A 26859-nucleotide genomic window follows, 5' to 3' on the forward strand; every position below is an offset into this window, starting at 1 on the left:
ATCCCAGTCCCCAGACCTGAATATCATTGAAAATCTGTGGGATGATTTGAAGTGTGCTGTCCATGCTCGGCGACCATCAAACTTAACTGAACTGGAATTGTTTTGTAAACAGGAATGGTCAAATATACCTTCATCCAGGATCCAGGAACTCATTAAAAGCTACAGGAAGCGACTAGAGGCTTTTATTTTAGTAAAAGGGTAATAAATGTTTTGAACTTTTGAGTTTCAGGTTACATATCTCAATACATCTTTGAGCGTGAGACTACCTTCATTTTATACACAATGATCTTCGCTATCTCATCCATTTGACTTACAACTATTTAATATATGATTAGTTATGCAGATTCTTGTCATGTCATTGAATTGTTTCTGTTTTGCTTCTTAATATCAAAATTGTAATTTTTATTAATTTGTTAGTATTTTGTAAATCCACCTTTGACTTTCAGTATTGCCTGAATCCTTCTGGGCATTCTCTCGATCAGAATCAAGTATGTTTCAACTAAAATCTGATCCCAGGTCTCTTCTGCATATTCCCAATGTTGGTGCATTGGGTATGTATACAGGTTTTTCTTCAACTCTACTACAAGTGCTCAATTGGTTTGAGTCCTGGGGACTATGGGGGGCAATTCAGCACCTCTACTTCATTATCATTGAATCATTTCTTCTCCATTATTGACATATGCTTTGGGTCGTTGTCTTGCTGGAACACTATGTCGTGCTTTTTACACCCATAGAACAAGAGTGTACAAAATAAATCGTCTTGTAGGATTTTCACATACTCACAGCATTGAGATCAACATAAATTTTGGTCAAGTATCCAATGCCTTTTGGCTGTGAAACAACCACATAATTTCATGCTTCCGCCACGGAACTTGACAGTCCCTTCAATTTATCGATCCGTTCATCAGAGCCTAGTCTATTGACTTTTGTCTTATTGCTTCAAATCACTCGTTTCCAATCTTCTACTGTCTGTTTTTCTTACTTCTATTCATACTTCAGCCAACGATTCTTATGATGACATTTAAATTGAGGCTTCTTCCTTTTTTTAGGCCATCATTCTAGACTTGTGTAAGATGAGTCGCAAAGCGCTTGCTTGGACATCTGTGATCTCAATATTATGAAGCCTACAAGTCACTTCCACTGTCGTATTGTCACACCAGAACTGATAGACCTTGTGTAGAGCCGACTTGTTGACTACGATATTTTGCCTGGATGTCCACCTCTTAGCTTTTGAATGGATGGACGGACTTCATTTTGTATTCTACCAACTGTGATAGCACCCACATGATGCAGTTTGGCAATTTTTTTGGCCAAGAGAACACTATCGATGAACCTGTTCTTCTGTTTTGGGAAATTGTCATAGCTGCTCCTTGACTCAAATCAGTGAATCGACCTAATAACACACTGAACTTTAGCGAATGAGAAAACTGTTTGTAATTTATAGTATACAGGAACAAAAATATTTTTCAAACAGCAGGAGCAAAACAGTAACAATGGAGTGACATGACAAGAATCTGCATAACTAATCATATGCTAAATAGTTGCAAGTCAAAATCATGTATGACATAGCCAAGAGGATTATCTATAAAATGAAGGCAGTCTCATGCTCAATGCAGTAGTGGCTTTTGAATGGATGGATGGACTTTTTTTTTCGTATTCTTCCAACTGTCATGGCACGCACGCAATTTTCTTCCGCAAGCAACTGCTATCGATGAGCTGGATGATGATGTTTCTCTGTTCTTGGGAGAGATCTTCTTCATGCTCCTTGAATCAAACAAGTGACTTTATTTTTAGGAATCAAACTAATCACACACAGTTATTAGGGAATGTGAGAACAGGTTGTGATTTGTAGTTTATGGGAAGAAAAATATTTTTGCACGACAAGATGCAAATCATTAATAATGCAGTGACATGACAAGAATCTGCATAACTAATCATATGCTAAATAGTTGCTAATCAAAGTTATGTATGAGATAGTGAAGATAATTGTCTATAAATTGAAGGTAGTCTCTTGTTCAACGCCATAGTGAATGGTGATATATGGAGCTAAAAAGTCAAAAGTTCCAAATATTGTTACCCTTTTGCTCATCAGTGTGTAAATAAAAAAATATACTTAATAATAATCTTGTGCAGATTGTTTTATGTCAGGTTATTAAGCTTGTATTTGCTCAATTACTTAACAATCTTTCTAGATTGTGTTTACTTTGATTATTATGTCTCCTTCGTTGCCTCTACTGTAAATTCACCAGTCAATAGTGAACCAGTCTAAGGGGTGCTTCACACATAGCGAGATCGCTACCGAAATCGCTGCTACGTCACGGTTTTGGTGACACAACAGTGACCTCATTAGCGATCTCGCTGTGTGTGACACTGAGCAACGATCTGGCCCCTGCTGTGAGATCGCTGCTTGTTACACACAGCCCTGGTTCGTTTTCTTCAAAGGCGCTCTCCCGCTGTGACGCACACATCGCTGTGTGTGACAGCGAGAGAGCGACGAAATGAAGCAAGCAGGGAGCAGGAGCCGGCATCTGGCAGCTGCGGTAAGCTGTAACCAAGATAAACATCGGGTAACCAAGGGAAGCCCTTTCCCTGGTTACCCGATATTTACCTTCGTTACCAGCCTCCGCCGCTCTTGCTGCCAGTGCCGGCTCCCTGCTCCCTGCACATGTAGCTGCAGTACACATCAGGTAATTAACCCGATGTGTACTGTAGCTAGGAGAGCAAGGAGCCAGTGCTAAGCAGTGTGCGCGGCTCCCTGCTCTCTGCACATGTAGCGACGTTATGATCGCTGCTGCGTCGCTGTGTTTGACAGCTAAGCAGCGATCATAACAGCGACTTACAAGGTCGCTGTTACGTCACAGAAAATGGTGACGTAACAGCGACGTCGTTGTCGCTGTCGCTATGTGTGAACCCAGCCTAAAGGCTACTTTATACACTGCGATATCGGTCCCGATATCGCTAGTGTGGGTACCCGCCCCCATCTGTTGCGCGACACGGGCAAATCGCTGCCCATGCCGCACAACATCGCCCAGACCTGTCACACATACTTACCTGCCCGGCGACGTCGCTGTGACCGGCGAACCGCCTCCTTTCTAAGGGGGCGGTCCGTGCGGCGTCACAGCGACGTCACGGAGCGGCCGCCCAATAGCAGCGGAGGGGCGGAGATGAGCGGGACGTAACATCCCGCCCACCTCCTTCCTTCCGCATAGCGGCCGGGAGGCAGGTAAGGAGAGCTTCCTTGTTCCTGCGGCGTCACACATAGCGATGTGTGCTGCCGCAGGAGCGACGAACTACATCGTTACTGCTGCAGTAACGATAATCGAGAATGGACCCCCATGTCACCGATGAGCGATTTTGCATGTTTTTGCAACGATGCAAAATCGCTCATCGGTGTCACACGCAGCAACATCGCTAATGCGGCCGGATGTGCGTCACAAATTCCGTGATCCAACGACTCCGCATTAGCGATGTCGCAGCGTGTAAAGCCCCCTTTAGTCTTTGATAAATCAGTTCAAACATGCAGATGAACAACTATTTTAAATGGAAAAAAATTCAATTGGGATGAAAATGAAATAATTTCCTGTAACTGATTACATCATTTTTTTTGCAGATTTATCAGACTGTGAACTGAGCTCTTTCCCAACCGGATTGTATTTAGCCACAAGTGCAGTTGCTGACAAAATCCTCACAATCTCACTAACTAATAATCAGCTTAAAAGCCTTCCAGGAAAATTCTGTACTTTCTTCAAGGAAACACAAGGTATGTGCAAATATCTTACTTTACTACATAGCTAAAAAATAAGTCTTTGGAGTTTTTACAGGAACTTGCAAGTGTTCCCACTAAGCGCCTGTGTAACCAGTAACATTGTTTGGATTAAAGAATACCTTTCATGTAAAAAAAAAAAACTTTTGGACATCTTGTGGTGATATGTCAGAAGCAAATGGTGGGTCCTGAGCAGAGCTGTAAAGATCGTGGTCGCAGAGTTCACCACCGTGACGGGGCCCGCAGGGTTGTGGGGCCTGGCCTGCAGAGAAGCAACCGTCACCTTTCATTCAGAGAAGATCTGTGCTGTTCTTGCGCTGTCAGTGGGAGCTGCCGGTCAACGCTGCCTGCGCCCCCTCCACTCTCCGCGTGTGTGACAGTGTGCTGGCTGGAGGTGAAGCACCAGCAGTCGTGAGTGCGCTTCGTCCCAGCGATGCTATATCTTCACTCTAGCTTCCAGCTTTTATCAGTAAGTTTGTTTAGTAATGTCCGGTGTCTGAAAGGATATTTTGTTGACCAGAACAACAGTAATGCCGACGTCACATGGTACGATATATCTGGCGATATATCGTCGGGGTCACGTCGTTAGTGACGCACATCCGGCATCGTCAGAGATCTCGTACCGTGTGACACCTCCGAACGACTGTGAACAAGCCAAAATACTCACCTTATCGTTGCTTGTTGACACGTCGTTCATTTTCATAATCTCGTTTTTCCTTCTGCGCACCGGTTGTTTGTCGCTCCCGTGGCAGCACACATCGCTCTGTGTGACACCCCGGGAGCGACGAACACAGCTTACCTGCGTCCCGCCGGCAATGCGGAAGGAAGGAGGTGGGCGGGATGTTTACATCCAGCTCATCTCCGCCCTTCCGCTTCTATTGGCTGGCCGCTGTGACGTCGAACATCCCTCCCTCTTCAGGAAGCGGATTTTCGCCGCCCACAGTGACGTCGCCCGGGAGGTAAGTACGTGTGACAGGGGGTTAACGACTTTGTGCGCCACAGGCAACTAATTGCCCGTGACGCACAAACGACGGGGGTGGGTGCGATCGCTTATGCGATCGCACGATTTATTGTCCTGTGTAACGCCCGCATTAGATGGAATATATTACAATATATTGAAAGTGCAGCCGGCATTGCAACCTGTGCTGCTGTGACATTTTCTGCCATATATCTTATTTTAGCTAACTGGTAAAAGATAGATTGATGTGTCAGTGTCACCAACTTGCTGTGAACACTTTGGAAGGAGAGTCGGGATGAGGAAAGGAGGATGAGGAACTGCTGATAGATAAGGTGGTGGGGGGGTTGCCAGCCCTCCTCTAATATGAGAAGTGAGGGGAACATTAGGAGCAGTTTATGTTTATAGAGAGAAAGTTTATTGTGTTAAATACAACTAAATTACTGTGCACTCAGGGGCGTAAGGATTATGGTCAAAGAGGTCGTGATTGGGGATGGGGGGCCCGCTGACGCCAGCGCATGCTTCAGCTGGATGTATGTCCCAGGGCGCACATCCAGCTGAAATGCATTGCAGCATAGAGACCTGCACTGCAATCAGTGTTGTAGCTACTGGGGGGCAGAGTGTGTGGTCACTCCGAGCCCCTCACTTTGAGGGGCCCACCCTAGTTTACCGCTACCGTTAACTATATTGGCGTGAGCAGCATGCTGTTATAGTTGAGCTGTGCGGTAGATAGGGGCGGAACGATTGCGGTCACAGGAATAGCTCATTAGCATATCATAAAAGATCTTTAGAAATAGTTTTTCTAAAGATATCTTTATCTATGCTAGTGTATACAGGGACAGTTAGGCATGGATTAGCAATATGCACCCAGAACTGCTTGTGGTTCTGGGTGCATAGTGCACCTGACAGGTTCACTTTAAAGAGATACAAACAGAACAACACACTCATTTCTGTCCCTTATTTTATCGCAAACTCACATAGCACAGTCGCTTTTACATATAATTTTTTTCAAATGATAGGTACCCTTTAAACTTGTTTATATTGGTGGTGATATCCCACCTTCTGAAGTTTTTTTTTTGTAAATTCTTTATTTTAGAATATTCAACAAATAACAATATATCAAATAAACATCTTTTTTTTTTTTTTAAATTCTTTATTTTAAAGACAAACTCGTAACATGAAAGGATACGTTTTGCTCCCCACGGAGCAGCATAGACTATATCGGGGACAAAACACTAAGGCTATGTGCACACGTTGCGTTCTTTCCCGCGGAAACGCGTTTAGAACTGCAGCGTTTCAGTGCCAAATAGCATGCGTTCAGCTTCCTCAGCAAAGTCTATGAGAAAGACAATAAATTGATGCACACGCTGCGTATCTAAACGCAGCGTTCTGGATGCCAAAAATCGGTGTGGAAAAAGAAGCAGCATGTCACTTCTTTTGTGCGTTGTATCTGCGTTCTCCCCCCATTGAAATCAATGATGTGGGTCAGAACGCAGCTACACCGCAGTTCACTGCATTTTTGTTGCGGTCCGCATGCTTTATCGGCATACAGAACGCAGGCATTTTACCTGCTAGTGAGGTCAAGAGGTTTCCTGTTGACCTCACTTCCTGGCAAAGTTCAGGAAAGCCCCCGGTGTCACCAAAGTGCCCGCCCCGACCCCCCTCCCGAAAATCCAACATGGCCACGCGCACAGCAGCGCACCGGCCGCCCTGCTCCTCTGTTTCTGTCGCATGTGCAATAACACATGCAACAGAAAACTGCTCCCCAGGCCCTGCCAGGTCACCCCCTATTTCCGCCCGGTGTCCCCCGGTAACCCCCGTACCTGTCACAGCGCTGATCCCCCCGCGGCCCCCTCCTCCTTCACAGTGCGCGCCGGTCACATGTACCGAGCAGCTGACAGCTTCCTGTGTTCAGTGTGAGCTGCGCTGGCTGCTGCTCGGCACTGTGCAGCTGTGACCCGAGGAGAGTGGGTGCAGATTATTTGCACCCACTCTCCTCAAATGGAGGGTCTGCACTACTAGAAAATGGGGGACACGTTCCCTGAGCGTGCCCCCCATATTCTAGAAGGTCCAGAGGCGACGTGGGACGTCAAAAATGGATACTGCAGACCCAATTTTTTTTCTTTTCTTTTCAATAAATTGGTGAAAGAGGATATGCTTTTGGGGTGTGTTTTTTCAAATAAATTATTTTTTTGTTGTCAATTTTTTTTGCTATTACTGTCAATTAGTTATGTCTGGTATCAAATAGACGCCGTGACATCACTAATTGCTGGGCTTGATGCCAGGTGACATTACACATCTGGTATCAACCCCATTTATTACCCCGTTTGCCACCGCACCAGGGCAACGGGATGAGTTGGGGCGAAGCGCCAGGATTGGGGCATCTAATGGATGCGCCACTTCTGGGGCGGCTGCGGCCTGCTATTTTTAGACTGGGAAGAGTCCAATAACCATGGCTCTTCCCATCCTGAGAATACCAGACCCCAGCTGTCAGCTTCACCTTGGCTGGTGATCTAATTTGGGGGGACCCCACGTTTTTTTTTTTTTTAATTATTTATAAATAAAAAAAAAAAAACAGCTTGGGGAGCTCTCCAAATTGATCACCAGACAAGATGAAGCTGTCAGCTGTGGTTTGCAGGCTACAGCTGTCTGCTTTACCCTGACTGGCTATCAAAAATAGGGGGGACCTCACGTCATTTATTTTAATTATTTTTTTTTGGGCTAAATACAAGGTTAGGCACCCTTTAGTGCCACAAGAAAGGCACTAAAGGGCGCCAGCTTAGAATATGCAGGGGGGGTGGGACGTTATATATATGTTTGACATCCATTGACACATTTTAGGCTGTGCGCCCACAATCAGGGTTTGCAGCGTTATGGGCGCAGAGTGTTTTCCCTGCGTCCATAACGCTGCGTTGTGCAGTAGAAGCAAAGTGGAAGGATTTTTAGAAATCTCTTGCCCACTGGGCTTCTTTTCTCCGCAGCATAAACTGACCTGCAGCGTGGCTTCCCGAGCCTCAGCATGTCAATTTATGCTGCGGAGACAAGAGTGTTCTCTCCACGTAGAATAGAGCAAGTCCACAGCAGCCTGAACCCAAATCGTGGGCATGGGCAGCTGCGTTTTCCCGTGGACAACACTCACATCTCTGCAGGAAGGCTGGCACTGTGTACTGGATGTACTGTGGCACTGTCACTGGATCATGTGGTCAAAAGCGCAGCGTAACTGCATGTAATTACGCAACGTGCGCACATAGCCTAACATGTATCCTGACAATCAGTACACATAAACAAGTCCCAGCCTCTCAACCAATCGAGTCTGGCCCAATTTTAAACATTTTAGAATCAACCCAATGCAGAAAAAATAGAAAAAAGAACAGAAAAAGAGAAAGAGGAAGCGAAGCCTAGAGAGATTAGAAGTCAAATGGAAAGAGGGGGGCAGGAGAGACAAACGGGGGGGGGGGGGGAGGAAGGGAGCGAAAGAGGAAAAAAAAAAGGGGGAGGGGGGGCAGGGGAGGTAAACTGAGGGGGGGTGGTAGTAATCAACCGAGTAAATGAACTCCAACCAAAGAAACCATGTCCTGTAAAAATCTTCATGTCGATCATTGAGAGAAGATTTGAAATCCTCCATATGCAAAAGGTCATTGACCCTTGAGACCCACTGTGCCAGTGTGGGGGGGCAGTAGACTTCCAGTCAAATGGGATGCAAGACCTAGCGGTCATGACCAAGAATCTTAGCAAGGAATGCTTAAATTTAGGAGCAAGTGACTTCGAAGACTGTAAGATAAACAGCCCCGGGCCCAGTGTCTCACTCGTGCATGTCACCAATCTGATTACCTCCCCCACATCTGACCAAAACCACCTCAAAGAAGGGCAGGACCAGAAAACATGCACGTAGTCACCCTCCGTACCACATCTCCAACAAATAAGGTCCACTGAGGGGAATATCTTATGAAGTCTAGTCAGGACAATGTACCACCTTGCCAGAAGTTTAAAATTAGCTTCCAATAGTCTAGAACTAATCGAAGTTTTATGTGCCAGCAGTAAAATTTAACTCTTTGTGTCTAACAGGGCAATCCCTAGATCCCTCTCCCACTGAAGTAAATAAGCCAGGGGGGTAAGTCCCAAGGATCAGATAACATATTATATGCCAGAGAGAGTGAGTGCCGTAGCATACCCTCCCCGTGGCACAAATTTTCGTACCTCGTAGGAGGACCAGCATACTGCGTGAAACAGGGGAGGGAGCACAGGAAGTGCCTCAACTGCATAGCTTACCATCTCCTCAATGGATTCGGCGTCAGGAGACTACGGATATCCGCAAGAGATGGCCAGTCCCCCCTCCTCCCAGATGGCAAGCTCTGAATCTACCCCCCTGAACCCAGCTCCGAAAAACGGTGTCCGAGAGTCCAAGATGGAAATCCGGGTCACCAATATAGGCGACATGGGAGAAGGCACTGGTAGGAGAAGTCTGCGAACCTCAGAAGTCCAAAGTAGCGCCAATAGTGGGATGAGATCTCCATACAGCCAGGGAAAAGTTCAGAAGCAGAGGGGTAGCCGGGAGATGTATTTCCAAAAAGCTCTGTTCCAGGGCGACCCATGGCTTCGTCTTAAGGGTGCTTTACATGCTGCAACATCGCTACCGATATATTGTCGGGGTCACGTCATTAGTGATGCACATCCGGCGACATTGCAGCGTGTGACACCAAGGAGCGACGATCAACGATCGCAAAATCGTCCAAAAATGGTGATCGTTGACACGTCGCTCCTTTCCTTAATATCGTTGCTGCTGCAGGTACGATGTTGTTTATCGTTCCTGCATCAGCACACATTTCTATGTGTGATACCGCAGGAACGACAAACATCTCCTTACCTGCGTCCCGCCGGCAATACGGAAGGAAGGAGGTGGGCGGGATGTTACGTCCCGCTCATCTCCGCCCCTCCGCTTCTATTGGACGGCCGCTTAGTGACGTCGCTGTAACGCCAAACGCACCTCCCCCTTGAAGGAGGGATTGTTTGGCGGTCACAGCGACGTCGCTGCACAGGTATGTGCGTGTGACGCTGCCGTAGCGATAATGTTTGCTATGCCAGCGATCACCACATGTCGCACGTAAGACGGGGGCGGGTGCTATCGCGCTCGACATCGCTAGCAATTGCTAGCAATGTCGCAGCATGTAAAGCACCCTTTAGAATGGCGGCATCAATCTAGCACCTTAACCATATGTGTGGCCCAGTAATATTTTTTCAGATCAGGAATTCCCAGACCGCCCCTACGCTTAGCGTAGTGTAGATAAAAATATCCAGCATCCAAATCAATAGATTTTCTTTAAAATTAAGCTTCCTTTATTCCAAAATTCAGTTAAAAGCAATAATATTCTCCATCATGATGAAGAACGCATCACATGGGCGTGTATATTGAATAATATACAATATTCAATATACACGCCCATGTGATGCGTTCTTCATCATGATGGAGAATATTATTGCTTTTAACTGAATTTTGGAATAAAGGAAGCTTAATTTTAAAGAAAATCTATTGATCTGGATGCTGGATATTTGTTTCTACACTACGCTCTGCTGCAGAGGGATCCTGCCCACTCTTCCGTGCACCGATCAGGCATTCTGTGGTCTCTACTCTGGGTGAGCTGGTTTTTCTCTATTTTCGCCCCTACGCTTAGGTCTGCACAGAAGGGAATGGGAGAGCCTCGCTTGTTTATTTGCCCAGATGAATTTGGTATGTAGTGAAGCCAGGTCCCTGAAGCAGGAACCTGGGATCCTAATCGGCATGGACTGAAAAAGATATAAGACATGAGGTGAAATATTCATCTTCAGTATTGCACATCTCCCAAACCAAGTGAAAAAGCCTTTCATCCAGTTTGCGCAATCTGTTCTAGTGGATTGCAGGAGAGGAAGATAGTTCAGCTTAAATAATTGACTAGTGCCCGCTGCCAACTGGACCCCCAAGTACCTCAGAGAGTGGCTAGACCACCTAAACCCGAACGAGGACTGTAGCGAGACTACTTGATTTTGGGGTAGAGTTATATTAAAGGCCTCAGATTTTGACATGTTGATCCTAAAAATAGAAAGAGAGGAGTATGTTTCAAACTCTCTCAGCAGATTGGGGAGGGAGACCTGTGGATTAGTAGTGAAAAATAGTAAATCGTCAGTGTACGCCGCGATTTTGTAAGAAGAATCTGTAACTCTAGGACCCGAAATGTTAACGTTACCTCTAATTCGGCTAAGTAAGGGTTCCAAAGTCAATATAAAGATCAAGGGCGAGAGGGGGCAGCCCTGCCATGTGCCATTAAGAATGGGATATCTATCCGAAAGGAGACCGTTCACTTTGACTGCTGCCGTTGGGATACTATACAGAGGACAGATCCACCTGAGCATCATCCTCCCCAAACCCACTGCCCGCAGCACCTCCTCCATGAGTATCCAATTAACTCTGTCAAACGCTTTTTCATCATCAGTAGACAGGAGCATCAGGGGCAGCCCTTCAGATTTAGCCTTATGGATTAAATTCAAGGCCTTAGTGGTGTTGTTTCTTGATTATCTTCCCACCATAAAATAGACATCATTTATAGCAACACTCGTTTTATCTAAATAGAAGAAAAAGTAGGGGAAAAGAAAAAAGGTAAAAAAAAGGGAGAATTAACTGGGTAGGCATAGGAGAGTACATTTTTATTTATTTTCTAAAAATGCACATTTAATTGTCAGGATGGTATCCCTTCTGGATCTCTTATTCATAGTCAACTGTCCTGACATTTCTTTGCATTGCTTGACTTCAATAAGAACTGTGCAATGCTTAGTTTCCACTGTAGGAGTGCTGCAGATTATCTTAACACTTAAGGGGGCTTTACACGCTACGATATTCCTAGCAATTGCTAGCGATATCGAGCGTGGAAAGCACCCGCCCCCGTCGTGCATGCGATATCGTGTGATCGCTGCCGCAGCGAACATTATCGCTGCAGCAGCGTCACACGCACTTACCTGGTCGGTGACGTCGCTGTGACTTGCCGAACTATCCCTCCCTCAAGGTCACAGCGGCGTCACCGCGACGTCACTAAGCGGCCGGCCAATCAAAGCGGGCGGCGGAGATGAGCGGGACGTAACATCCCGCCCACCTCCTTCCTTCCGCATTGCCGGTGGAGGCAGGTAAGGAGACGTTCGTCGCTCCTGCGTTGTCACACACAGCGATGTGTGCTGCCGCAGGAGCGACGAACAACATCGATAATAAACCATTAACGATTTTTAGTTTTAGGACGACCTCTCCATGGTGAACGAATTTCACCACTTTTGAGGTCGGTTAAGGTCGCTGGTAAGTGTCACACGCTGCGATATTGTTAATGGCGCCGGATGTGCGTCACAAACAACGTGACCCCGACGATAATTCATTAACGATATCGTAGCGTGTAAAGCCCCCTTTACTGCTTTAGTCCCTTATAGATAACTGGTGACTGAAGCAGTGGCTTATTGTCAGGGAACCTTTGTATCAAAAGGTACATAGTGCAATACATGACCCTAGTATCTCTCTTTCACTGACTATGAAGAGTTTCTTGGAGTTTGACTTAAAGTATACGCCAAATCTTTTTACCACAGAAGGAATTGACATGCTCAGATGTATCATTTAACCACATAATAAACCAATTTATTTCTTATTTTTAAAAATGGGATGCAGAAAAATGCTAAATATTCCTTTTTGGTCCAAATGGCCAAAAGTTCATCCCAAACTGCTGGTCTGTAGCACAGATACAAGCAAATAATTTCAGAGTCATTTATTTCAACTTACATACTATTGTTTATGGTGCATCTTCATATCGCTACTAACCATCAAAAATCAACTTCCACAAATTCCTGACTTCATTAAAATAGTTCTTACCTTCCACATGTTATATGTCCATAAAAGTAATTTTGATTGTCTATATCGTGTTAACAGTAGTGATTGGAATGTTTTTCCACAGGCCTGTTTAATAACAATTTACTAACAAACTTTTTATGTTTAATGGGGGAGGATAGATGACTGTCATGGTGATGCGTATCATGCAGTGCACATAGAAAAACCTTCGCTTTTTGGCTAGCGGGGATCCAAAATGGAGTTATGTTAGAGGAGTAGCAAAGTTTCTATATTAAAGGAAAAAGTATTACAAAATGTAACACTTTTATGGGAGCAGTAATAGGTTTGCTATTTAGAAAGAGTAGAAGTAATGCCTTTTGTCTTAAGTCGTACAAAAATAATCCCTGTTTTGGGATCAGCCACAGGTTTGCTGTTTTGTAGAAGAATAAACAATGTTTTTATAGCAAGCTCTCAAAGTATCCTTATTTTGACATTAACAACAGGTTTGCAGTTTGGAAAATGAAGAAATAGTTTGCTAAAAAAAATAAAAATATCTGTAAATTATCCTTTTTCTGGGTTGCAGCAAGAGATTTCCTATTTGGGAAATGAGGAAGCAATGACTACTCAAAAAGCTGTGCAAAATGATCGCTTTTTTGGGATAAGTTTAATGTTCATTTACCTTGTACAAGGTAGCGTTACCAACAACAGAACAATATAGCTACTGTATATAACAGAATGGACAAGCAGGAGTTGTATGTTGCTTTGTATCATCAATGGCCGTGGATATGGCAGTGATAGAAACTGTACATTATAGTATATGATGGTACACGCAATGAGTTGTTTGCTTATTTAGGGCCATCATTATCAGCCCTTGCAGCATCAGTGTAGCTTTAGAAGACATTGGACAAATAGGAAATGTGTGACTGACTATTGGGAATATCAGCTGCACAGTATAGACTGTAGAGACAGGCAAGGGGATGTCTGGTTGGGTAGGTGCCAGCACTGGCAGCCGTGGCAGCAGTAACACAATATAGATATATTATGAGGGTCAGGCAGGAGAAACCAGGCTTGGGGGCAGTAGTAAAGTGTAAAGCACAATAAACAGGCAGGCAGATTTTACATACTATCTAGCCATTGGCATAAGCCATAGGTGAAAGAAAATTGCACTGATCCATGCCTGATTCACTTTGACAAAGACAGTACACTGAAGGGTCAACAGGACAGTGCTGCCCATGGCAGACTGGGACAGACTCATCCAATACATTGGACAAAAGGGTCCCTAGGGTTGGGCTCCTGGTATCTGCTGGAGAAAGGGCACAGTCCAGGTGCAGCTGAACGACTGTTCAGATGACATATCTCTGTTTGCTGAGAAAACATCTTGTCCAATCTGTCATATATAGTATAATCACTGCTGGTGCTTCCTTGGCTACTTACTGCCTTAGTGCTGGCACAAGTGAGAAAATACTAACTTTGTAGGGAGGGTTCTCTTGCTCAGATGAGTGTTTCGCAAACATCTGCTTGGTAAAGCTTCATTTAGCAGGCAACCCTGTTTTGCCTGGTAATGCATGAATTTTGACTTTATTTTGGAAGCTCAAAAAAATTCCTGCATTTTACCTTGAAAGCAAAGGTCAAAAAGCTTGGCAATCTAATATACATGCCTGTGCTTGATGCTAACAGTAAAGCAGTCATTCAACAAATAAGCTTGTCATGCTCACCAGTACGACACCAGGGCCCCAAGAAGAAGGGTTGGGTTGGCCTTGCTCATGTTAAGGGTACTTTACACACTGTGATATCGGTACCGATATCGCCATCGTGCGTACCCGCACCCATCAGTTGTGCGACACGGGAAAATCGCTGCCCGTGTCGCACAACATCGCCCGGACCCGTCACACGGACTTACCTTCCCTACGACATCGCTGTTACCGGCGAACCGCCTCCTTTCTAAGGGGGTGGTTCGTTGAGCGTCACAGCAACGTCACAGCAGCGTCACTGAACCGCAACCCAATAGAAGCGGAGGGGCGGAGATGAGCGAGACGTAACATCCCGCCCACCTCCTTCCTTCCGCATTGTGGCCAGGAGGCAGGTAAGGTGAGGTTCCTCGTTCCTGTGGTGTCACACGGAGCGATGTGTGCTGCCGCAGGAACGAGGAACAACTTCGTTACTGCTGCAGTAACGATATTTGAGAATGGACCCCCATGTCACCGATGAGCGATTTTGCACGTTTTGCGCCGCTCATAGGTGTCACACGCAACGGCATCGCTAAAGCGAACGGATGTGCGTCACAAATTCCGTGACCCCAACGAGATCACTTGAGCGATGTCGTAGTGTGTAAAGCCCGCTTTAGTGGCTAGATTGCTTTTCTTTCATAATATCACATCCATTATTATTGCCTCTTTTCATTTTACCATATATTTTTTCCAACACTATAATTAACTTTATTTTCAACTCAACCCCAATTATTCCACCCTTGTCAAAAAGAACATAGTAAGAAATGCTAGGTTGGTGAATGCACATGCTGAATGCCAAATGCAGGAACAGTTCGCATATCGTTATGAAATATACAGGTGTCAGATTGGGCTATTAAAACAAGTGTGCAAAAATATACATGCACAGTTAAATGTCTAGGTTTCTTAATATCATAATAATCATGATAATCATCACCCTCCTTCCTCACTGCAAAAAGTATTTGACAATAATTCTTAAGCGGGCTTTACACACTGCGATATCGGTCCCTATATCGCTAGTGTGGGTACCCGCCCCCATCTGTTGCGCGACACGGGCAAATCGCTGCCCGTGCCGCACAACATCACCCAGACCCGTCACACATACTTACCTGCCCGGCGACGTCGCTGTGACCGGCGAACCGCCTCCTTTCTAAGGGTGCGGTCCGTGCGGCGTCACAGCGACGTCACTGAGTGGCCGCCCAATAGCAGCGGAGGGGCGGAGCTGAGCAGGACGTAACATCCCGCCCACCTCCTTCCTTCCGCATAGCGGCCGGGAGGCAGGTAAGGAGAGCTTCCTTGTTCCTGCGGTGTCACACTGAGCGATGTGTGCTGCCGCAGGAACGAGGAACAACCGTTCTGCTGAAACCGTTCGTTTCTGCTGCAGTAACGATTTTTGAGAATGGACCCCCATGTCACCGATGAGCGATTTTGCACGTTTTTGCAACGATGCAAAATCGCTCATCGGTGTCACACGCAACGGCATCGCTAATGCGGCCGGATGTGCGTCACCAATTCCGTGACCCCAACGAGTTCGCATTAGCAATGTTGTAGCGTGTAAAGCCCCCTTTAGTCTTAAGCCCACTTTACACGCTGCGATATCGGTACCGATATTGCTAGCGACCGTACCTGCCCCGTCGGTTGTGCGTCACGGGCATATTGCTGCCCATGGCGCACAACATTGCTAGGACCCGTCACAGACTTAGGGGCATTTTGCACACTACGACATTGCAAGCCGATGCTTGCGATGCCGAGCGCAATAGTCCCCGCCCCCGTCGCAGCTGCGATATCTAGTGATAGCTGCCGTAGCGAACATTATCACTACGGCAGCTTCACATGCACTCACCTGCCCTGCAACGTCGCTCTGGCCGGCGAACCGCCTCCTTATTAAGGGGGCGGGTCATGCAGCGTCATAGCGACGTCATACGGCAAGCGGCCAATAGAAGCAGAGGGGCGGAGATGAGCGGGACGTAAACATCCCGCCCACCTCCTTCCTTCCGCATAGCTGGCATGAGCCGCAGGACGCAGGTAGGAGATGTTCCTCGCTCCTGCGGCTTCACACACAGCGATGTGTGCTGTCGCTGGAACGAGGAACAACATCGTAACATCGGTCATTTCCAAATTATGGAAATGACCGATGCTACACCGATGATACGATTACGACGATTTTGCGCTCGTTAATCGTATCAAAAATGCTTTACACACTACGATATCGCCTGCGACGCCGGATGTGCGTCACTTTCAATTTGACCCCACCGACATCTCACCTGCGATGTCGTAGTGTGCAAGGTGCCCCTTACAGTCACATGAAAAAGTTTGGGCACCCCTATTAATGTTAACCTTTTTATTTTATAACAATTTGGGTTTTTGCAACAGCTATTTCACTTTCATATATCTAATAACTGATGGACTGAGTAATATTTCTGGATTGAAATGAGATTTATTGTACTAACAGAAAATGTGCAATCTGCATTTAAACTAAATTTGACAGGTGCATAAGTATGGGCACCTCAACATAAAAGTGACATTAATATTTTGTAGATCCTCCTTTTGCAAAAATCACAGCCTCTAGTCGCTTCCTGTAGCTTTTAATGAGTTCCTGGATCCTGGATGAAGGTATTTTTGACCATTCCTGTTTACAAAACAATTCCAGTTCAGTTAAGTTTGATGGTCGCCGAGCATGGACAGCCCGCTTCAAATCATCCCACAGATGTTCAATGATATTCAGGTCTGGGGACTGGGATGGTCATTCCAGAACATTGTAATTGTTCCTCTGCATGAATGCCTGAGTAGATTTGGAGCGGTGTTTTGGATCATTGTCTTGCTAAAATATCCATCCCCTGCATAACTTCAACTTCGTCACTGATTCTTGCACATTATTGTCAAGAATCTGCTGATACTGAGTTGAATCCATGCGACCCTCAACTTTAACAAGATTCCCGGAGCCGGCATTGGCCACACAGCCCCAAAGCATGATGGAACCTCCACCAAATTTTACTGTGGGTAGCAAGTGCTTTTCTTGGAATGCCGTGTTTTTTTGCCTCCATGCATAACGGCTTTTTGTATGACCAACAAACTCAATCTTTGTTTCATCAGTCCACAGGACCTTTTTCCGAAATTTAACTGGCTTGTCCAAATGTGCTTTTGCATACCTCAGGTGACTCTGTTTGTGGCGTTCTTGCAGAAACGGCTTCTTTCGCATCACTCTCCCATACAGCTTTTCCTTGTGCAACGTGCGCTGTATTGTTGACCGATGCACAGTGTCACCATCTGCAGCAAGATGATGCTGCAGGTCTTTGGAGGTGGTCTGTGGATTGTCCTTGATTGTTCTCACCATTCTTTTTCTCTGCCTTTCTGATATTTTTCTTGGTCTGCCACTTCTGGGCTTGACAAGAACTGTACCTGTGTTCTTCCATTTCCTTAGTATGTTCCTCACCGTGGAAACTGACAGTTTAAATCTCTGAGACAACTTTTTGTATCCTTCCCCTGAACAACTATGTTGAATAATCTTTGTTTTCAGATCATTTGAGAGTTGTTTTGAGGAGCCCATGATGCCACTCTTCATAGGAAATTCAAATAGGAGAACTACTTGCAAGTGGCCACCTTAAATACCTTTTCTCATGATTGGATACACCTGCCTATGAAGTTCAAAGCTCAATGAGGTTACAAAACCAATTTAGTGCTTCAGTAAGTCAGTAAAAAGTAGTTAGGAGTGTTCAAATCAAGAAATTGATCAGGGTGCCCATACTTATGCCCCTGTCAAATTTAGTTTAAATGCAGATTGCGCATTTTCTGTTAGTACAATAAACCTCATTTCAATTCAGAAATATTACTGAGTCCATCAGTTATTAGATATACGAAACTGAAATAGCTGTTGCAAAAACCCAAATTGTTATAAAGAAAAAAGGTTAACATTAATAGGGGTGCCCAAACTTTTTCATATGACTGTATATAAATACACACATACATATACATATATATACACACACACACACACACATACATAAAATATCTTTATTGCTTTCTATTGCAATAAATAAAAGTAGCCAGACTGTATAGTGCAAGCATTAGAAGGTTATATTCTATGTTGTATTATATATATATGAAACTGAAATAGCTGTTGCAAAAACCCAAATTGTTATAAAGAAAAAAGGTTAACATTAATAGGGGTGCCCAAACTTTTACATATGACTGTACCTTCCCTGCAATGTCGCTGTGACTGGCGAACCGCCTCCTTTCTAAGGGGGCGGTTCGTGCGGCGTCACAGTGACGTTACATGGCAGCCATCCAATAGAAGCGGAGGGGTGGAGATGAGCGGGGGGAATATCCCACCCACCTCCACCTACTTCCTTCCTCATTGCCGGCAACCGCAGGTACGGTGATGTTCCTCGTTTCTGCGGTGTCACACATAGCGATGTGTGCTGCCGCAGGAATGACGAACAACCTTCGTCCTGCACAAGCAACGAGATTTGGGATTAGAACGACGCGTCAACGATCAACGATAAGATGAGTAATTTTGATCGTTAACGGTCGTTCCTGCGTTTAACACGCAACGACTTCTCTAACGAGGCCGGATGTGCATCACGAATTCCGTGACCCCAATGACATCTCGTTAGCGATGTCGTTGCGTGTAAAGCGGCCTTTAGTTACACGTCCAAAAAGCCAGCAACTGCAGCAGAGTGCTCCATTGGGGTGACCTGTGTGGATGGGAAATTTAACTCTAAATACAGGTGTGCAAAAAAAAAAAAAAATTTTTTTGACACTCACAACTTTGAGGTTGACCATCACAGATAAATTTCTGTGTTTTTTTATTAATTTTCTTTTGAATCTTTAAATTACAGTTAGTTTTTTCCTTAACATAAAGGATTGCAGAAGAAATGCAAGATTTCAGTATAGTCGTTGTCCCTGGCTTACTCAGAATTCTGATTACTTTTTCTTTGAAAATTATTGAGGCTGGCTGTTGCTTTCAAGTGCATAAAAATTGGAAAGCAAAATATGTAATTCACATGCAGCAGGACAAGTTGCCCATCCAATGTCACTATTGCACTGGTCAGTCATACTTGCTCTGCTGCTGGGATTTCTCTGATCTATCTCCCTCGATGTAACTCTCTTTATTGTTTTCAACATATTACAGTCTGGAACATTTGTTCAATGATATAGGTCTTTGCCTTCCTTTCATAGTCTCTACATTATGAGTTCTGATGCCTTCTACCTATACTGAGTCATTCCAAAATTGGTTGCTTCATTCCCTGCCTTGACTTTTATGTAGGCTATGATTGTTTCTCCTAATTGGCTGTGCTATTATAATCTAAGGTGACAGCTGCAACACATTATGGGAAAGCCTTAAGGGCTGATCCAATCTTCTCAAATGTTTAAAATAGTGGTGTGGGTTTTTTGGGCGTTTTGCTCAATTGGATTTGCAAATTGTTTGAATTTGGCATGCTAAGCAAATGTCATTCAATTTCACACAATTTTTTTTTTGTATTTAATTGACTAATTCATCTCTATTTTTAATATATTACATTTAAAGGGAACCTGTCAGCAGATTTTACCAATATGAGCTGAAGCCACCACTTTTAATCCATCTTGTATTGCAGTCCAGCAATCTATGTATAAGCACCAAACTCATGCTGTACAGCCTCTGGCTTAATTGATGTGGTGATTAATGATGGGAGAACCCCCCGATGTTCATGTTCGGGAGTCTCACCCGAACGTTTTGTAAAGTTCGAGTTCGGGTTCTGAGATAACGCGAATTTGCGTCAGAACACCGAACTTGGGGACTTTACAATTATGAGATGTGTCTGGGGGGGATGTAAAATAAAGAATATAGGTAATATTAAACATTGTCATTATACTTGCCGCTTCTACTTCCAGGTCCGATCATTGCTGTGCCCCCGGGTAACCACTACTGACTTACAGGACCTTCCATGAGGTCATATTCATGTGACTAGTCTGTAAGCCAATATCTGTACACCAGACTGGTTACATGGCTATGACGTCATGGAAGGTCCTGTAGTCAGTGGTGGTTACCCAGAGGCACAGCAATGATCGTACGCAGAAATGACCGAGAGACAGTCTGCAGGACGCGTCGCAGGACCTGTAAATATAATCATGTCTTTTAATAATGTGCTTGTTTTTACAGCCACTGGACCCGAACTTCCCAGGAAAGCTCGTGTTCAGGATCGTGTACGACCCCGAACTTTACAGTTCGGGTTCGCCCATCACTAGTGGTGATGCATCCTAAGTAATCCACACAGTACTGTAAATCTCGCACCTGAGCAGATGAAGCACAGGCCTGTGCTTGCACTTTTTGCTCTTCTACTGCAGGCACATACTCATTTCAGTTTTGCAAAATAAAGTGCACGTGCAGAGGCATGTGCTTCAATGAGCAGGCACAAGATTTGCAGCGCTGTGTCGATGATGTGGGATTTAGTCATTCCCATCAATCAAGTCAAGAGTTGGTCTAAAGGACGTGTCAGGCAACTACCATACAGGCCCCACTGGACAGCGAAGTATGTTAATGGGGAGAATTATAAAAGGGATTGTTTGGATACGTAGGGGGAGTTGGGGCTTATATCAAATTGCTAGACTGCCATATATGAGGAGTTGAAGGTGGTGGCTTTAGTATATATTGGGAAAACTAGCTGACAGGTTGCCTTTAATGACTATTGCAAAAAATGTTTTGTTAATATTTGGGGCTGTTATGATAATTCTGTAGAAACAGCTTTGCTGAGACTAATATTTTAGTGATTTAAAGATATGATTTTGGCACTTTTGTAACTAAGACGATAATGAACGTTTAAGCCCTTTTTTAAATTACTTGTAAATTTGAATATAAGTGGAGGCTTTTTTAGAGTTAAACCTAATTAGTTGCTCTGCTAATCGCTGCAGAACTTCAGCTTCCGAACAGTGGATTAAAATCTGCAATCGTTATAAACTTATCTTTTATCCTTCTCATTTAGCATATACCCATGCTTCTCAAACTGTGAGGAGACTTCACCAGTTGTTGTTGAGGCCCAGCTGTGGAAGCTGTTCTTATTGAGTTGATCATATTCCTCACAGATTTTTCTAAGTACAGCATTTCCTGGTTTAGTGACACAATTAACTCATTTTCTACAAATTTAACGTTCTAGAGTTTGATGAAAAGAAAAGGTAAATTGAGCAATATTTGTAATTTTGCCATGGACTTCCTCAACACATGGTGAGACTCCACCAGTAAAAGTTTGAGAAGCCCCAGTCTATACAAATATACATATTTTTTTTCTAATACAGTTAGCAACTGGTAAATATTTAAATTACTATCTAAAAAAAAAATTAATAATTTAAAACTCTAAAGGATTATTTATTATCTTGTTTAAGGCCACACTTCACAAATGCACCTTATATAACACACAATGGGAACCTAACAGCTGACTCATGCTGCCCAATTTGTGGGCGCCATGTATCAGCCATTGGCCTGTATTATTTCAGCCAGTAATGATTGACTCTGAAAAAGCTGCAGCATTTCAGATAAAGACATACTTTTATAGCTGACTGGGGACTGAATCACACAGCAGACTAGTCAGACAGGCAGGTCCCCGGCGCCTTGCCTCCGCCCACTGACAGTGGCTGACCTGCCCTTGACTATGTGCATATATAGGCAGAAACCTAGTGTAAGAAGAAAATTCACCCGACTCTCTCTTTTTGAAATGCTGTTTATATTTATTCAATGTATGGAAAACAAGAAGGAAAAAATAGGCGAGTCATCCTGTGACATTTCGACCCTCCCAGGTCTTAATCATACAGATGCTAAATAAACAAACAAGTAAAAATGTAACCCTCATCAGTGCAGAAATACATCACAAGAATCACCAACAGTACATGGTACAGCAACTGTAATGTCAGGTCAAACTTATATACATTTGTATTGCATGTACCTACAACTCCTAGTATGTTCTTAACAATGGTAAGGAGTTGTTGCTATCAGTCGTCACCAGACTGCAGACCATAGAGGAACCGCAACACTGATGAGAATTAATCAGCATCACAAATAATTTACATTCAGGTACCTTATAGATGATGTTGTATCTTATTTGGAGTCATTCTCTTTCTCTTCTTATTGTCCAGACACCATGATGACTTTTCATATTCACAGCTCTACTCTTCAGACTTCCATCTTTATGGTTTTGTTCAGCATATCCTGACACGATACCCTTAAAAATAGCAGTGTGTTTATAATGCTCCTGAGTGACAATATCTGTTCTACGCTGTTCGCTTGATTAAATAATTGCCCCTCACTGTGTTCCCTGCACAAAATTTGCCCCTCACACTGTCCCTTTTATGGTACATACCCTCCATGCTCCCCTCTCCTTTCCATACTGGGCCCCATCTGCACACTGCTCTCTCACATTGTGTCCCCCTATACTTACCAGTCTCTTCACTGTGCCCACTTATCACACTCCCCCCTCCTTATCACACTCACCACACTACCCAGTCTCTATTGGGTCCCCCTCACATTTTTCTCATCCCATACTGTCTCCTATCTCCCCACTCATCCCCCTCCCTCCTCATACTGTGTTTTCAAATTTATCTCCCTCACTTTCCAAACTGTGTCCTCAAATTTCTTACCCCGTTTGCTCCCCATGCGGGGTCCATATTACTTCCCCCATCCTTGCTTCTTATACTATGTACTCAAAATAGCTCCCATACTGTATCCGCACCCATGCCTCTCTCTCCCCATACTGTGTGCTCAAATTCCCTCTGTTACTCCTCAAACTGTATCTTTAAACTTCCCTCCCTCGCTTCCCGTACTGTGTTGTCAAATTTCTTTCCCAGTTTGCTATCCACACTCTAGCCGTATATATTTCTCCACCCTCTCTCCCCATACTGTGTACTCAAATTTATTTCTGCCTTCCCCTAATTACAATACATTTTCTCTGTCTTCAGCTCCATTGGAGCACTCACCACACTTGTGCTGCCTGTGCAGTTCCGAGGAGTGAAGTCAGCAGTGAGCTCAGCTGACCTGATCACACTGCTGATGTCGCCCTGACCCAAAAGTGCCAGCGGTCAGGGCTTCAATGTACTCGTTCCTGAAAGATGCAAATACAATTGATTACTGAGATCTGGTGCACTTTACTTTCTCTGAGTAGGCTGTCAGCTTGACAGCCGACTCAGACAATGTTTGACTCCCACTAGGAGGGATGCAAATTGCATCCAATGGAGAGACACCTCCAACCGCCCCCGTGCTGGCTGCACCTAGGACAAATGCTCCACTTGACCCCTTAGACACGTCTCTGATCCAATTGCTTTTTTGCTCATGTTACCTCACCTATTTGTTTACTTTTTAAAATGGCAAAAACTCATATTGTCACTCTTAGGCTAGTTTCACACTTGCGATGAACGGTATCCGTCGCATTGCGTTGTGTGACGGATGCAACGGATGTGTTGCATATAGTGGCACAACGGATGCTGCAAAACAACGGAATCCGTTTTGATTTTTTTTTTTACAGTTTACCGGCGGCAGACTATTGTGAACGATCAGCTGATCGCTCACAGCAGCCAGCCGCTGGGTGATCAGCTGATCGCTCCCAGTAGCCAGCCGCCAGGTGATCAGCTGATCGCTCCAAGTAGCCGGTTGCCGGGTGATCAGCTGATCGCTCCCAGTAGCCGGTCGCCGGGTGATCAGCTGATCGCTCCCAGTAGCCGGTCGTCGGGTGATCAGCTGATTGCTCCAAGTAGCCGTCCGCCGGGTGATCAGCTGATCGCTCACAGCAGCCGGTCGCCGGGTGATCAGCTGATCGCTCCCCGTAGCCGGCCGCCAGGTGATCAGCTGATCGCTCGGCCGCCGAAAATGTGTGCGGGGGTGGAATGAGGAGTGGGTGGAGCCGAGCGGGGCCATGGCGCTGAGGACAGGTGAGTGTGCGTATGTGTGTGTGCATATGTGTATGTGTGTGTGTGTATGTGTGTGTGTGTGTATGTATGTACATACATGCGGAGTGGAGTGCGGGAGGGGCGGAGCCAAGCGGGGAAGTGTCGGGCTTCCTGCACACGTAGCGAGCGTAAATATCGGCAAAGCACTTTGCTTGGTTACCCGATATTTATCTTGGTTACGGGTGCAGGGAGCCAGAGAGGGCATGCGCAGTGTAATCCAACAAATTGCGCTGCTCAAAAAAAGTTACATGCTGCGTTCCTCCCGCCCGGCGCAGCGTCAAAATAACGACGCTGCGTCGTCCAGCGGATGCAACACTGACACTTGCGTTACAGTGCGTCGTCCATACAAGTCTATGGAGAATAATTGCGTTAACGGACTGCGCTATTCTCCATAGTGACGGACTCCGCTGAACGCAAGTGTGAAAGTACCCTTATTCATTCTCATCTCGACCATTGCAGTTCCTCTACTGTTCGGTCTCCCTTTAACCAGACTTTCTTCTCTTCAGTCCATCCTAAATGCTTCAACTAGGGTCCTAGCTGAATCCAGCCACTTCACCGATGCCTCCACCTTGTGCTAGTCATTGCACTGGTCACCCATTATACAAATCAAACTCTCTTACGTGCCAAACTCTCCAGAATCCTGTACCACCTAATTATCTTCTCCCTCATCTCTATTGCCCTACCTATGCTCTCTGTTCCTCAACTGATCTAAGACCAACATTATCCATAATCCAAACCTCGCACCTCCGTCTACAATAATGCTCTCATGCTGCACCAGTTTTCTGGAGTGCACTACCCCAGGCGATCCATCTAATATTTAGCCCCTTTCTAAACATGCTTTAAAAACACATCCCTTTAGACAAGCCTGTAACCTCAACTCACTAACCTAATTCTTCCCTGTTCCCTCTTTCTTAATTTTAATCAAAATCTCCTTCTCCTTCCTTTTCATTTGTGTCCACATCCTTCATACGCCCAATAGCACGTGGTAACTGCACTGAGATATTGGCTGATGTCCAGATCGTGCGGCTCTTTTAAAGTGCCCTATTTCTTGTAATGATAGCTGGACCAAACATGACAAGCACCTATCGTGTCCCTGAATTTCCTTATAAATTGCAAGCAGGGCCCTCACTCCTGTAACTATTAAAGGAGTTGTCCGACATTAGCTTAACAAAAATTTTTGAGTTTATCTGTGCTGTATTGTCATATAAATCACACCTACATTGTTATTTTTTGTTTTCTAACTTTTGTTCCTCTTGAATTATCCCTTTATTCTCTGCAGCTCTTGTTTAAATTCAGATCCAGCAAACATGACCACTTCCTGTGCTGAACCTCAGTCAGAGCTGTCACCGCCCAGCCTCAGTGTCCAGCCTCACCCCAGTGTCCAGCCTCACCCCAGTGTCCAGCCTCGCCCCCTGCCCGCCCCCTGCACACACATTCCCTGTCAGTATATTCTGCCCCAGCACCTGACCTGGTATCACTACAGCATTGCAAATAACAGCCCCACATCGGGCTCTGCACCGCACACGCACACATATGGCTCTGCACCGCACACGTATGCTCTGCACCGCACACATATGGCTCTGTACTGCACACATATAGCTCTGTACCGCACACGCACACATATGGCTCTGCACCGCACACGCACACATATGGCTCTGCACCGCACACGCACACATATGGCTCTGCACCGCACACGCACACATATGGCTCTGCACCGCACACGCACACATATGGCTCTGCACCGCACACGCACACATATGGCTCTGCACTGCACACACACACATATGGCTCTGCACACGCACACATATGGCTCTGCACTGCACACGCACACATATGACTCTGTACCGCACACGCACACATATGGCTCTGCACACGCACACATATGGCTCTGCACCGCACACACACACATATGGCTCTGCACTGCACACGCACACATATGGCTCTGCACCGCACACGCACACATATGGCTCTGTACCGCACATGCACACATATGACTCTGCACCGCACACGCACACATATGGCTCTGCACCGCACACGCACACATATGGCTCTGCACCGCACACACACACATATGGCTCTGCACCGCACACGCACACATATGGCTCTGTACCGCACACGCACACATATGGCTCTGCACACGCACACATATGGCTCTGCACCGCACACGCACACATATGGCTCTGCACCGTACACGCACACACATGGCTCTGCACACGCACACATATGGCTCTGCACCGCACACGCACACATATGGCTCTGCACCGCATACGCACACACATGGCTCTGCACACACACACATATGGCTCTGCACCGCACACGCACACATATGGCTCTGCACACGCACACATATGGCTCTGCACACGCACACGCACACATATGGCTCTGCACACGCACACATATGGCTCTGCAACCATCCCCCATCCCCATCCCCATCGGGAACACATGTGGAGTACATACTCACCCGTCCTCGGTCCCCGTCGCTCCTGCACGTTCGCCAGCTGTCTGTGCTCTGGACATATCAGCACAGTAGTGACGTCACCGCTGTGCTGAAGAGAGCACAGACAGCAGGAGGGACAGTGATGAGAAGCAGCGCTGCGCTGCTTCTCATCAGCACTTTCAAATGTACCGGCATCGGTGATCTGTGATGTGCGATGCCGGTACATTTGAATGTGTGATCCTGAGC

At 45.5% G+C, this 26859-nt stretch overlaps 1 protein-coding gene across 1 annotated transcript in view; it reads left to right on the forward strand.

Moving 5' to 3' along the window:
* Window positions 1-26859, forward strand: part of LRRC20 (leucine rich repeat containing 20) — a 706926-nt gene that overhangs the window by 178536 nt on the left and 501531 nt on the right. Inside the window, exon 3 of the mRNA XM_075348927.1 lies at window positions 3611-3760. Coding sequence (XP_075205042.1) covers window positions 3611-3760 — 150 coding nt within the window. The remainder of the gene's footprint in view (window positions 1-3610; window positions 3761-26859) is intronic.

This window comes from Anomaloglossus baeobatrachus, chromosome 5 (genome assembly GCF_048569485.1).
Source record: "Anomaloglossus baeobatrachus isolate aAnoBae1 chromosome 5, aAnoBae1.hap1, whole genome shotgun sequence".
Classification (NCBI taxonomy): Eukaryota; Metazoa; Chordata; class Amphibia; order Anura; family Aromobatidae; genus Anomaloglossus; species Anomaloglossus baeobatrachus.